Genomic DNA, 15,390 nt, shown 5'->3' with positions numbered 1-15,390 from the left:
CTAAACTAGTACCTTACTCTTCTTCATAACTCTTCAAAAACTATTTAAAGAGCGTGAATTAAGCATTTCATACACAATTTCAAAAATCACTTTCTCTCTCTCAATCCGGTCTGCTAAAATCTAATAGAAAGTTTTTTCGGAGACTCTTCAACTTTGTTAGTTGCAGATTCTCGCCTAAAGCTCTGTTGTATCCTATGAACAGATTTACTTGTAACCCAACAGCAAACTCAATGAAACTAAGTGGGGGCAAATAACGTTCTAAAAACTGTCCTCAAACGCGCCTCAGAGTAGGGGTGATCATGGGCTGGGCTTTGCACTTATGATAAGGGCTATAGCTTAAGCCCAGGCCCGATCCAGGATTCCAAGCCTAAAACATAAGGCCTAACCCATATCTATATGGGCCCGGGCCAGAACGGGCATGGTTCTGGGTCAATGTCACTCATATATAAAAGATTACATATCTATATATTAAATGACATAACATACATATAAACTTATTTTATACATTATATAATATAAAATATTACATATAATATAAATTATACATGCTATGTTATAATACTTATATATAAATATATGATATAATATAAAATAACATGTATAATATGTAAACATTATACACAAAATGTGTAAGTTTAAATATATGCAGGCCGGGCCAGGCTTGAAGTATTAAGCCCAAGCCCGACCCTAAAATTTGCAGGCCTGATGTAAGCTCAGGCCCAGGCTAAAATGATCACTCTTACCTCAGAGCTTCTCCTCTTCCAAGTTTAAGTGACCCCATTCTCCAACAATGAATAATAATTTCTTGCACACTTGATCCTAACTAGCTGACGATCTACAAGTTGAAATTGTCACTCAGCATCCTTCCAAAATAGGAGGCACGGGATGGAACCAGCATAACCGTAGGCTCACTGTGGTATGGTCAGCGGGTTTTACGTGCACCCTACTCTGCTCCTCCCCCCGCTCGATTTCCTTGTAATAATACACCAAAAATAAAGAAAAGAGAAGAACAGAAAAGAAAAATAATTCCCAACTAGATAACTATTTGCATGTTCACCAGAATGTGTATCAAGCTATTCTTGAATAGGCATTTTGAAAACCTACTTTTTTTCATCTTAAATAAGTTAATACACAAGATGCGCAAATCCGTTCACAGAACTTGGAGGAGAGGATACTTTCACTGGGCAAACAAATTTGGGTACAAATGTTGACAAGACCTTGGCTTTTACACCGACTATCATTCTATGGAGTTTGTTTTTGTTGCCTCCACTCGGCTGTTGCACTCCAAGAATGGAAGGACAAGAAAGGCACTCTCAGAAGACAATTGGTGGGCAAAAAAGTAAGCCCATGATTCTTCAGTTTCAAGACCAGAGAACTGCTTCTGCATCTGTAAAATGAATCACTTAGCAAACAAATATGGATCCCCAGGGAAACAAGACAAGTCTCATGTTCTTGATCGTTTTTGCTTTTGAGAAACAAAGCGAACCCCTTGCTTCCCAAGATCCAACGTCCTTGCTCTTCCATCATCTAGATGAACAGTTAAAGACGATGCGCTTTCCGTCACATCAGTAACCACTCCCTTGTGCCTGCAAGCAAAACGATGCAGATTCTGTCCTCAGGAAATCTCTATTTCTTATTAACAATTTCAGTAAAACTATTGATATTGATAGCATTGCCATTTCAGAAAAATCAAGGCATCTAAATAAAAGCATAAAAGCACTATTTTAATGTCATTTACAATTTTCACAAGATAAGAAATCATCTTCTAAAAACTTGCAGTGTACCCAAAAGAAAATGTTAAGAGGCACAAGAAGAATAAGACTCACCAGGAGTTATCAGATGGTTGATGAACCTCAACTCTTTTCCCAATTGCATCCTTGCCCAATTTCTTCAAGATCCAGTTGGCATCCATAACCTCATTTATTGGTTTTTCCTGACGGAATTCTTTTCCATCTTCCCTAACTAAAGCCTTTTCAGTTGAAGGTGATGGTCTTTTTCTTTTTGACCTCTGCCCTTTGATAAAACTCTTTTCTTCCTCCCCTTGGGGAACCCAAGAACTCCGGTTGTCAAGGTAAGGATTCTTAAATTTAAGCTTCAACAACGGTTTGGGGTCTTTTGTCAATGAATCAGAAATGGAGGGTGTGGGAGTGGAGTTATTGCAGATTTCACCATGCTTGTTAAGTGTGCCTTTTGAATGCTTCCTCAGAAAGGCGTCATCATCCTTCAATGTGGTTGCTTCGGCTACAGGCTCCGCCATGGCAGAATTTCCTTCAGTGTCATTTTTACACAATAAAACATGAGTTTTTTCCAAAGAACTAGACTGGTAACCGTCTCTGGAATTTCCTCTGCTGATATTTAGGTCTGTATCAGAAACATCTGATTTAAACTTTCCCAACTTTATCGAGCTGCCTTCCCTGCCTCTAAGACCTTTTAAATTGGTTGTGCCAAGTTTCTCTCCTGCACATATCAGATAACCAAATGATTTTGCTAACAAATTGAAGCTAAAAGAAGTGTATTCCATTTTTTGTATGTTCGATAATATAGCATGGGGATGGTACAAGAAGTCCAGACATCTGACTAAGAGGAAGAACTGGTTTCCCAAAACAAATCTCAATTATCATCTGGAACTAAGAAATACCTCTACCGTCTACAAATCTTGCTACCCCATCTTGTCCATCAATCATATACTTCTTACCATTGGCCTTCTGTTGGCTGGTTTCCTCATTACCTGTCAGCAAAATAAGAAAAAAAAATGCATAGTCATAACCAAATAAACAAGTCCCTGACATTAGATCATCTATCACAGTAAAAATGAATTGTCATAGGAGAAAAATACAAACTAACATACTAAAGGAGCGACAGTGTTTTAAGTCTGAACATACTCAATCTTCTGCAAAAGCATTCGTCTTTGATATCCACACTATTTTACTCAATTTCTAGTCAAGATGTCCAATGTGAAGTTTGTCATTTTTTTTGAAGGTATACGTTTGTCATTTATCCAAGCATTGTAGAATAACTTGTATTTACTGATAAAAAAAACTTGTATTTCAAGTGAAAAATTAGGTCATGTTTCTTTCGTGCAACTGATGTGGATGCCAAATTCTACTGCTTGTTTGAATGGCTATAGACATTTTCATTTATTTGTGGATGACTTCTCAAGATACATGTATATTATAGCAGAGAGGAAGTACCTCAATAATGCTCAAAAATACCTAGAAAAAAGGCATCTGCAATCCTTACTCAAAGAGAAAAAAGACCCTTGATCGTGTATGTGCCTGTACCCAGCAGAAAGGAGTTGCAGAGATAAAGTTGACATATTGTGGAGGTTGCTAGCTGTCTACTTTTCCATACACATGCTCCCATACGCTTTTGGGGAGATGCAGTACAAACCACTATGTACTTGATCCAACAAATTGTCATCACAAATATTATAAGGAGGTTTTCCAAGGTTGATTGATTTAATATAATTTTCAGACACATAACAAGCAATTTCATTAATCATAATACAGCATATAGTACATCCATACAAGCCTACAGTTAGAGATGAGACCTGTTAGGTTGTTATCTCTCCCCTGTTTTTATTTTTACAATTGTGCCCAAAACAATTGATCTCACCCCACCCCTTGTTTTGCTAGATAATTAGCCATAATATTGGCTGTTCTATATATCCATTTGAATCTAACCAATGTTTTTAAACCGTTGTTGACCCGTCTGTTGGACCATTCAAACTGTCAACTGCAAAAAAGTGGGTCCTTTTCACACTAAACCCAGTATTTGAAAAAAAAAAAAACTGTTGAATTTGGTCAAGAATCATCGACCTGGACGGTCAAACTGGTGAACCATTTGAACTGTTGACAGGTCACAGTTCAAACAATCCCAATGTATATAAGAGCTAACCCTAAACCTCTTTGACTCCTTTTCTTGTTCCCTTTTATTCCTTCTTTTTTACTTTTCTTCTCAGATCCACTTCTGCTGCTGCCATTTATTGCCACTGCAGACCTATTGCCGCCATCAGTGCTTTACAAGTTAGAACCACAACAGATCTGTGTTGTGCGACCACTACTCCTATGTAACAGCCCAAGGGAAGCTGTTAGTGTGCATTTTGGGGCAGAGATCTCTCTAAACAGATGGATATCAAGTTTTCAACTCTCTGGGTAGATCTCTCTAAGTGGAGAGCTGTCCCTTGTTGTTCCTCTCTCTCTCTCTCTGGGAAGATGGATCTCCATATGTGCTCCTTTCTCTACTTCTATTGCAGCTGTGGGAGAGCTATTGTCAACCTACCAGCTGTGGCTTCTTGACATTTCCCCTCCCTCCCTCACTCTCTGAATCTTTCGTAACTACAAATCTCCAATCTTACTATTTTTCCCCTCCCTTTCTTTTCCTCTTATTTTCCCATCCACCCTGAAAACCTAGATCTACGGCAGTATATTCAAGATCCTGATCCAAAGGCTATAACACAATTACGGGTTGAATCATTGACTCGGAAAGTTGAACTGTTGACCCACGACCCAAAGGGGGAAACTGTTCCATTTCTGGGTCGTTTTTCAAAACATTGAATCTAACCTCCCCGCCTCCAGTAAGCCACCTGAATTTTTTTAATTACATTTTTATATACCCATAAAGTTGTCTCTTTATTCTGCAACCACCCTATCTCCAGCCTGGAGTCTCCTTCAATTAGGGCTGCTAATGGTTCAGTTAACCAAACCATGGGCACATATTTGAAAACAAGCCCGTCCTTCGGTTTTTAAAAAACACCAAACCAAACCAATTGGTTAACCTGCTTATTGGTTTGGCTTTTCGGTTTTTTGTATTTATAATATATTATAAATATTTATTATATAAATACTATAAATATATAACATATTATAAATAAATATCTATACATCTAATATATACTTGTATATAATACATACATAATATTTACATATAATATATAGATAATACATAGATAATATATGATATATATACCAATCGGTTCAGTTATCCACATTTTTTTGGTTTGGTTTCTCGGTTTTTTGGGCACCCTACCTTCAATTATTAGTCTGCTAATGTTCATACTTGCCCTTTGCACACCCTCCATTACAGCCATAATATCAGCTCTTAGCAAATCTCCTACATCAATTGGACACAAGAATACTCCAATAATATGTCCTTATTTCTGAAAATATCACCCTTTCACGATGGTCCCGGATTCCCCTTATCTTATTTTCACATTTGCCAAGAGCTTTGATGGTAGTCCCCTTTCACCTAGTGCTATGAATCTCCACTCTTCTTAATATAAAAATGACTGGGTTGTGCCTGACATGGACTGAGTCGTGCTCTAAATACAAACAAAACCTAGTGACACATTGCTTAGCTAAAGTATCTGCTACCCCATTACTCATTCACCTCACCTATTGCATTCTCAAATTCATACTTCTAGTGAACCATGTAAAATTTTTCATCTCATCCCTAAAGCACCAAGTTATGGATTTTGGTTCCTTCAACCATCTAACCGCTAGTTTTGAATATCAATCACCACATTGAGCATGTTCATCTCACTTGCGATTTTGACTCCTTGTAATAGAGCAAGCAATTCAGCTCTAGCCAAGTCCCTGATTCCCAATGGGCCTGCAAATAAAGCAACAGCATGTCCTATGTTTCTTAACACCCCTCTGATTCCAAAGGGGCCTAGGTTACCTTGACTGCTTCCATCAAAATTCATCTTGACAAATCCGATAGAAGGGGCTTGCCAAACCATCTGCACTTTTTCCTTCTTAGAGGAGCTTCTAGCCACGTCCCAATTTCTCCAAATATCATCGAAAGATAACCGTGAGAACAAGTCCAAGGTTCTAATCCAGCATATCGCCCTGGCCATCACACAATCTCCTACCGCTTCCTTGTCTCTCTCCTTCTCCTTCTCAGTGAAAATTCTTGCATTTCTCTCTTCTCAAATCGTCCAAATCAAAGCAGCTCTAACACACCTCCACATGATTCTCCCCTTTTTCTTAGGCCAAGCAAAGGTAAAGGGATCAAATAACAAATTTACCTCTGTTGGTTGATTCCACTTGCACCTAAAAGAGAGAAAAACCAATCCCAAATATCAGCAACAAAAGGACAAGAAACAAGTAAATGATAACTCACAATTGGATTTACACAAAGTGCACCAGTTAGGAGAAACACGAAGAAATGGCCTTTTTTGTAGCATGTACATAGTGACTAAGCAAGCGAGCACAAGACTTAAGCAACAAAAGCTCCTATTTTAGGTGGGATGCGTTTAACACCAAAACTCTTTGGACAGAAACACAATAGGGGGAATGGAGGAACAATATAGACTTAAGTAAGCGGGCACAAGGAAAAATACCCCTCAAAAGAGATTCAAATATGTTTATCCAGTTTAGAAGGGTCCAAATATGTTTATCCAGTTAGGGAAGGCAATTCATCATCCCTTATCTGGTTTAGAAGGGTCATAAAATGGTTCATAATTTCAGTTATCTTTTAAAAATGTCTATATTAACAAAAATAAATGAACAACATTAGCAAAGGGTGTTCTCGGAATCATCCCATAATTCAAAAGAAACTAAAAGAGATGTCAGACTTTTGAGTTGAAAATTATGGACATTAGCCTGATTAAGACAAAGTTACTAATAGGGTGCACACTAGACCCACTAGTAGAATGTAGAGAGCTTAACCATATATCCACAGGTTCGAATCATTGCCTCCCTCAAAGCAAGAGATGGCTTACAGCCACCTTGACTATGAGTAGATTGGTACTCTATGAGATAAGTTTCATCCTCGACCTAGCAATAACAAATCATCTTTTAAACTACCCAAACTGCGCTATTTAGATTAACTTCATCATGAATGTCATAACTTTAAGGCTGATAATAATTATGTGGCTAAGAAATCAGCCCTCAACTCTAAAGCTAACCAAGAGAGGAATTATACATTTAAGATGGAAATAATGGACATTTGCCCAAATAAGGCAAAGTTAGAAATAGGTGCATATCAGACCAACACAATGTAGAGAGCTTAACCATAAATCCAATTATCCACAGGTTTGAACCCGTGCCTCATTGCAACTTTGCAAGGGATGCCTTACAACTAACTTGACTGTGAATAGATAGTTATTCTATTAAGTGGTCTAGAATCAGCCACTACTTTTGAAGCTAACAATAGGGAGGTCAGATTTTTAAGTTGGAAATTATAGATCTTTGCCTGATTAAGGCAAATTTACCAATAGGATGAACACCAAACCCACTGACACAATGCAGAAAGCTTAACCATATATTCACAAGTTTGAAACAATGCCTCCTCATTGCAAGGGATGGCTTACGGCCAACTTGATTATGAATATATGCATACTCCATGAGGTAAATAATAAAAAATCAAAACAAATGAATCAGTTTCATCTTTGACATAACAATACCAAATCTACTATTAAATTACCCAGCTGAGATATTTAAGTTATCTTTGTCACGGATGCTATGATTACTAAGGGTTATAATAATTAGTTCGGCTTCAATCACTGCATAACTCTGAAGCTATCAATATAGGTGCCAAAATTTTAGGTTGGAAATTATAGGCCTTTGCCCGACTAAGGCAAAGTTACCAATAGAGTGTGTATCAGACCCATTGACACAATATAGATTGTTTAACCATATATCAACAAGTTTGAACCCCGTGACTCCTCATTACAAGGGATGCCTTACAACCAATATGCATTTACAATTAAAATGGTTGGGTGGTTTCCATTGTCTTATTCTGCTTTGAACTTTGTCCCCAAATACAGCAGGGAAATGATTGAACAAGGTGTTGGATATGGAATTTACACTAGAATTTGAAGTGAACACACTTGGGCAGGTATATGGGCACAAAATACTATACATCTTAATGAGAATGGTAGAAGTAGGAAAGTATTAAAAAATAACATAGGATTCTGCATACCAAAAAGCTACTGAATAAAAGCATGATGAAGAATAGAAAAAACAGTGTGTTCTTACTTTCCAGATCTACTAAGTTCTTGATAACAATTTCAGCATAAGCAAGCATGAGAAACTACAGATATATTCAAATAGAGATGCTATAAAGTTTAAGTACCAAAACAAGGACTTTACAAGAAGACCCGTTCAGGCAATGCAGTGAAAAAGATAAGTACTTGCACATATGTTATTCTTGTCCCTACTACTTTTCAACCATCTTTTGTTCTGTTTCTTTTTCTTCTTGGTTTGTTTTGGCCTTTTACTAAGATTCTTATCTGCTGTTTGAAGTAAATATTATCATTTGTTAAGATGAACTAGTTTGTATTGAAATAGATGACATACCATTAGATGTTACATCTTGCTCTTTGTGACAGCTTGAAGCTTCTGACCTTGGAGAGCCAGTTACAGTTCTGTTTCTTGCACCTAAATGTATAACTAGCTTCTTTCCCTTGGTTTCTGATTTGCTAGCATATTTTCCCATATCTTCCTCCATACCATGTGGTTTACCACTGCTAATTTGGAGAACTCTGGAGGCTCTATCTTTGTTGTTTACCATAGTATCCTCAATAAAATTGTGCTTTACATTTCCAGGTTGATTAATAGAGCATCTCTCTTTGTCATCAACTATAATTCCAGCAGGAGACAAAGATGCATCTGACCCCTCATTTCTATATGAGCGTATTTGATAATCTCTTTCTTCATCCATGCTATTCTCAAGTGATTGTGCATCATGCTGTGTATCAAAACTCTGATGGCCTTCAGTTTTCAATAGGTGATATCCTTTCTTCTTTACATACTTTTTGTTTGAGTATTTCTTCCCATGTTCCTTGGTGTTCTTTGGGGCCTTGTCAACTAATCCTTTGACTGAAAATCTTAAAGAGCGTCCATACTCATTTTTTAATATAACAGGGCCACTTTCTTCATCATCTGAAAATGGTGAGATGGAAAATATCTCTTCTTGAGTTGGCAATCCCACAGCAGCCCTCAAGCTTGCAATCTCCTCTCTATCAGCTTCATCTCTTCTCCTCCAAAGTTCAGGTATAGCTTCTTCAGGCTTCTTTCCAACCTAGTATATGCAAAATACCACCCAAATAGTGGCAAGTCACCAAGTATTCTCAGCCAAAAAGATTCTCATATAAATTGAAGTGTTAAGCATACCTTGTAACAGTCTCCTCGGCATGCAGCACACTTGTAGTATAGATTTTTATCTGTTTGAAACTGCAGATATTTTTCATCACTGCACATAGTATGTAGAAATAAGAAATTTAATAAATGAAAATTGACAGTTCAAATCAGGATAATTGCTAAAAAAGTACAAGAAGGGAGCAGTTTGAATTGAGCATAAATAAGGGGGAATATATAATGCCTAGTTAACCCAAGAAATAGCCACACAAGAGGTACCACATTTGATAGCTCTATGCAAAAAGAGTGAGACTACTGCAGAAGCCAATACAGTGAGCAGATTTCACAGTAATCTCTCTGCTGATACTATTCTTATCTCCAGCATGCTTCAGTTGAAGATAAGATGGGGAAGGCATCGTACTTGTGCCAACAGGATCAATCAAAACAAAGAAAATTTGAATGATGTACACTTCTTAGTACAACCATCAGAAGTCATGTGCTTGCACTTGCAGTGAACACAGACTGGTGCTTGCATTGGGTCTATTAACAGCAAAATCTTCAGTTATCATCACTTGAAGACTAAAATTCGATGACTAACTAAAAGAAATCATAATCAGATGAGATATGAAGAAGGAAAACGCAGTGGTTATAAAAGGAAGCAGAAGTTTCAGGTGGTTAGAGTCGTTAGACATTAGCAATTGGGCTCTTTCTTTGAGTACCTCATTAGCATGGATATAGTACCATATAACATTATTGACACCCTAATAAGGATGGAATCCTGATGGAACTTCATAACAAAATGTTCTTCCACCCACCCAACCCCTATTGGCCCTCTTCTATTTTTCCTTCTTTTATGACACCATTACTGGATAACAAGTTTCTATCATTACCACAGTTTTGCCATTAAAATTCAGGGAAGAAAATTCCATAGACAATTCTTTGAACACTACAGCTAAGAAAAACAATCTTTTTGAAAAAGTTAACTGTAGCTAAGAAAAACAATCTTATGCATAGAAAGCAAATGATACCTTGAAAAGGATAGAACAGTGAACCCAAAATTCAAAGAGAACCCGACCTCTCTGACATTAAATGCTACTGCCAATGAAACTTCTTTCAAAGATTGATAAAAAAATCTTATTTTGGATGAAGACCCTATTAGTGTACAGTTTGCTCAAATATCACTCTCTCAGATGACAGTCAGCACTGAAGTTGTACAACCCCAATTTCTGCTGTGCTAGCACTAGATGAAAACCATTACCACCAGAGTTTAGCAGGATAGTATGTCTTGCTTATTCCATACACAATACAAGAAAATAAATTTACCCCCACAAAGATCAATTACAGGAATTCAAGAATTATACCAGAACCTCCTCCACAAATAAGAATACTTTCACCAAGGCCTAGCCATGGTGAACCAAATTTTCAGAGACTTAACTTCATAAATGGGTAAAATTTCTGAGCTGGCACAGATCCAAGCATCTATTTTATCTAGATACCCCAGATAGTTGATTTCATATTCATCTTGGATACCTTAATTTCAGGTATGAGATCTGTACCCACACCATATCCATGTCTGTCCATGTTGTGTCTAGTTAACATGGTCAAGCAAGCTATTCTGTTCAACCAATGGCTCTATGATAATGGTCAAAAGTTCCTTTTAGACAAAGTTTAGCAAAGGGAATACAGAGCTGAGCTTCTTCTTCTTCTTCTTTTTGATTAGTAAAAGAAAAATTTTCATTGAGGAAAAAAAAATACAATGAGGAGGTGTCAAGGCAACACCTAGAACAACTCAAAACAACAACAAAAACAAAACCAAACTAAAAACACCAAATAACCAAATTACAATTTTGAGATTCCATCTTATCCCTTACACTATCCCCAAAGACAATTTTCTTGACTTGATTAATTCAGACATCACCACAACCCATCCAGCAACAAAAAAACCACAGATGCTACTAACCTAACCAAATTCCAAACCTTGACTTCAACATCTCAACTAATTCCTTCTTCCACCTTGAAAATTCTTACCACACTCCTTACCTAAAACCTTCTACTTCAGCCCCCGATATTCCTTAATCATCATCTCATATCCACTTTCACCCTTCACCATCCTTCTTTTCTGCAAACAGTCCCTCCAATAAACTCCCAACAAATCCTCTTCCCTCCCTTCTCCTTCCTCCCATTTTCTCACCCATCTCCTCAACCTTTTTTCTTTTTCTTTCTGACTTCAGAAAAATCCTTTTATTCTTCATACCTTTTTTGAAGAATAAAAAGAAATAATTCATTAAACAAAAGAAGGAAGTACAAACAAGGAGGTGGCAAGATGTCACCTCACCATTCCAAAAATTCTCCCCCATATTTGAATTACTGATTTGAGCAAATTCTAGAAGAACCCAAGCCCAATTCACCACTAGTTTCCCACCACCGCTACAAGTATTTCAATGTTTTTAGATTTATCTTCAAATACTCTTTGGATCCTTACATTCAACAAGGCCCAGCTGACCACAGAAGAGATATGGCTCCAAAGATCTTGCCTTCCTTCTGTCACAGATGCTTGGCCAAGCTGAGAAGAATTCTGCTTTAATCTTGGCTTAAATGATCTGATTCCAAATCCCCTGTTTTAATTTCCTCCTATCTATCTCAAACTGTTCAAATGCCTTTCTCTTCCCTTCCATAGAAGAAGTGAAGAACAGACCCAAGGATTTTCCCATTGTCACCTCCCTCTCTACTATCTTCCTAATTTCCACTGTTCCATCCTTGATTATTATCAGCCCTCTCTATTCCTCCTATTCTCCTCCTCTTCCCCCCCCCCCCTTTTTTTTTGAAGAATCAGAATACAAAATTTCATTAAAAGAAAGAAGATTCATACAACCCGGGGGCGTTAAGATAACACCCAGCCGCAACCTAACACAAATCACACTCCAATAGTTAAATCAGGAGACAAGGAACTGGTCAAGATTACAAATCTGTAACTCAAGAAAATTCCGAAAATTCTCCCCCAACTCTGTTCTGCTAATCTGAAGAAAATCTGGATGCACCAGAATCCAATCGGATACTGAATTCTCAACCATAACTAATAGCCTTCAAATGTTCTTTTGTTTGTTCTCAAATAATCTTCTATTTCTCTCCATAATAGCCAACAGACTGAAAAAGGGATGCAGTTCCACATGATAATTGCTTTCTTGCTACCATTAAATCTTGGCCAAAGAATAACTCTGCCGTAGTCAAAGACTGAAATAAGTTCATTCCAAATAGAAAGGAGAAAAAACTCCACATGAAATGGGCCAACCTGCAAGTGTAGAACAGGTGGAATGCTGTTTCCTCATCCGAACAGAAAAGATAACAGAAACCTGTCATGCAGAAACCTCTATTCTTCAGATGGTCTGAAGTTAAGATGCTATCCAATGACACTCTGGGGTGGGGGATAGAATTCCCCCACACTCCTTCCACCTGATCGACAACCATCTGCTCCCTTATCAGTGCCATGTAAAAGGATTTTTTTGTTTTATCAATAACCACAGAATTCATTAATATTGGAAAAAAGTTACAGGGAACAGGAGCTAAAGAACCTTAACTCCCCAGAACAGAAATACATCTGAATTAAACACTCAAAACCTTACAATTAAGCCCAAAACCCAGAATTTCTAAAAACTCCTTGCCTAGCCAATCCATCAGCAAAGGAATTAGCATTTCTTTTAACCCAAGTACATAGGACTTCCATATCCTTAATCAGCCACTTGAATTTTCTTTTCTCATTGTTGTAGCTCCACATCTTGGAAGTGTCTTCTTTCAGCCAATCCACAACAACCGCAGAATCTCCTTCTATAATCAGTTTCTTAACTTTAATTTCTTTGGCTCTTTGCACCCCTTCCAACATTGCTAACACCTCAGCCCTCAAGGAGTCTCCCACTCCAATTGGACTAGAGAACAAAGCTATTTACGTTACCTCTCTTATCCCTTAGGAACCCCCCAATACCCGAAGGCCCTGGATTCCCCATGTTACTGCCATCAAATTTTAGTTTGATAAACCCAGGAGGTGGAGGATTCCACATGAGATTCAAATTCTTCTTCTGTAACTGAACTAGCAACTTCTTTCCACTTTCTTAGCAAATCGTTTGTTGAAAAATCTGTAAACTCCTTCATTGTCTTCAGCCAGTATATTACTCTTATATGAATCAACTCTACCATATTTTCCAAGCCTCTCTCCTTTTCCGAGAAGATCCTTGCATATCTTTCCTCCCATAATGTCCAACAAACAGCAGCTCTCACGCATCTCCACATAATTCTTTGATCTTTTCATTGAACATTCAATAAGTGAAGAGGAAAACAAGCTTTGCAGGCTAGTTGGAGGTGTCCACCTGCACCCAAATAAAGAAGCAAACCAATACCAAATATTTTTTGCCAAAACACAAGATATTATTAAGTGGTACCCAGACTCACCAGCAGCTTTGCATAAAACACAACGGTGTGGAGATAAACAGCTATTGGGTCTTTTTCTTTGAAGTAGGTCACCTGTGTTGATTCTTTCAAGGAAAACTCCGCAACAAAAGCTCCTAACCCTCGGAGGTATAGGCGTACACCACACTTCCTTGATAGGGAATGACAGTCCAATAGGAATTTCTGGTTGTATCAGGGCTTTAAAGAATGATGCACAAGTAAAGGATCCGGTGGGAGACAAAGACCATATCCTACTATCTGTCTTTGTGGGTTCCAAGAAAATTCCATCAAGAATGGACAAAAGAGAAGAAACATTATCCAGTTCTGTGTCCCTGAGTGCTCTTCTCAAACCCAAGTTCCAACCAAATCCGGAATTTGAGTTTGAGGAAACGAGGAAACTGGTAATTGGTTCATTTTTTAGGGTGGAGAATGCAAATAGAGCCGGAAATTGTAGTCAGGAATTGTTTAAATGTTCAAAATATAGTCATGGCATTATACTATTGCTAACTATTTACTCTGGACCCATAGGCTACAGTGGCTTTACATGGACTGAGGTACTGGCAGTGTTACAATGATTAAGAATGGGATGGATTAAAATAACAAGGACCAGATATAATAGGCACATCATGGGACTATGAAAATATGGCAATCTTTTGACTGGACAAACTGCCAACAGTCTAGCTGATTTAGCTGGACAAAGGGCTCATAAACATCAGTTATATCGGGGATATTTCCTATATATAATGGACGTTTAAGGAGGTTGATATGTTGGGTCAGCTTACCAAAGAGACTGCTTGGCACAATTTGCAATACTGTAGTTCACTCATTCTTTCATAATAGATCAAAAAAGTTTCAGTTGTTGATCAAAAAACTAAAAGAACAGCAGCAACTAACCTGATACCATCACACTGCAAGTGCACCCATTTCTGGCAATCGTCACAGCAAACCATTGGTGTTAGTTCAGAATCTCTATAAACCTACAAGTTAGACAAATGAATCTGGTCAACATCTTCTCTGGAGGCAATAGGTGATTGAATTTAATAAAGAGAAATCCAAATTCTAGGTTAATTCCCTAGTTATATAGGTCTGCAAATAGATCAGATTTAATCAGATTTGAATTCGAGCCCAATTTGTTTAAGTTGGACGCAGATGTCCATTTAGTTATAATCAGATCAGATTGGAACTGAAAACATGGTCTGCTTATTAATTGGATCAAATTTAGATATTGCTTGATCTAATCCACTAAAATCCGATCCAATTCGATCAAATATACATACATATAATATTACTTTTAGTAATAAAAATCTTTAGAATTAATTTTTTTTTTATGAATGAAGATAATTTATTAACCCAGAAATATGAGGCAACACAGGAGACCCAAGAGGAGGCACGAGTTGTATTTATATAAATCTACTTTTTCATTCATAATATATATATGTCTTGTTTTATAATTAACTTTCTGAATTAATGCTAATTTTATAAAACTTTATTGATATTTTAATTGAATCAGATACTCAGATATGTAAACGAATCAAAATTGTATCCATGTTTTGCATATCCATCAGATATCGGATAAAGTTTGGATCTCTTGAATTTGAATATACCCCTATCCAAATTTGAACCAATCCATTTGCACACCCAGTTTTATATGCCAAACAGTATGCATGCATATATTGAAAAAAAAAAAACAATAAATTGATCATTTGTCTAACTTGTAGCCCTAAGTTAAGAAAGCAAATTTGTTTAATGTAGAATTTGAGGATTATTTTCTTGAAATCCCAAGGCTTTCTTTAGGACTATTTCAACGGGAAAGTTGATCTAATTTGAAGTTTGATATGCATGGGAGACATTACAATCAAGGATAAACTTT

At 37.2% G+C, this 15,390-nt stretch overlaps 1 protein-coding gene across 2 annotated transcripts in view; it reads right to left on the bottom strand.

The window, feature by feature from the left end:
• Positions 1–1,076: 1,076 nt before the first annotated feature.
• Positions 1,077–15,390, bottom strand: part of LOC148872428 (uncharacterized) — a 32,489-nt gene continuing 18,175 nt past the window's right edge. For both annotated transcript variants that reach the window (XM_088972949.1, XM_088972950.1), the window contains exons 9-14: positions 14,415–14,497; positions 9,120–9,198; positions 8,304–9,027; positions 2,639–2,728; positions 1,827–2,457; positions 1,077–1,586 (exon numbers count right to left, since the gene is read on the bottom strand). In XM_088972949.1, the coding sequence (XP_088829075.1) occupies positions 1,445–1,586; positions 1,827–2,457; positions 2,639–2,728; positions 8,304–9,027; positions 9,120–9,198; positions 14,415–14,497 (1,749 nt within the window). In that variant the 3' untranslated portion in view covers positions 1,077–1,444. The remainder of the gene's footprint in view (positions 1,587–1,826; positions 2,458–2,638; positions 2,729–8,303; positions 9,028–9,119; positions 9,199–14,414; positions 14,498–15,390) is intronic.

The sequence above is a fragment of the Nelumbo lutea genome, chromosome 2 (genome assembly GCF_056320005.1).
Source record: "Nelumbo lutea isolate HS-2025 chromosome 2, American lotus-T2T, whole genome shotgun sequence".
Classification (NCBI taxonomy): Eukaryota; Viridiplantae; Streptophyta; class Magnoliopsida; order Proteales; family Nelumbonaceae; genus Nelumbo; species Nelumbo lutea.
This window is presented reverse-complemented; position numbering and strand designations above follow the sequence as displayed.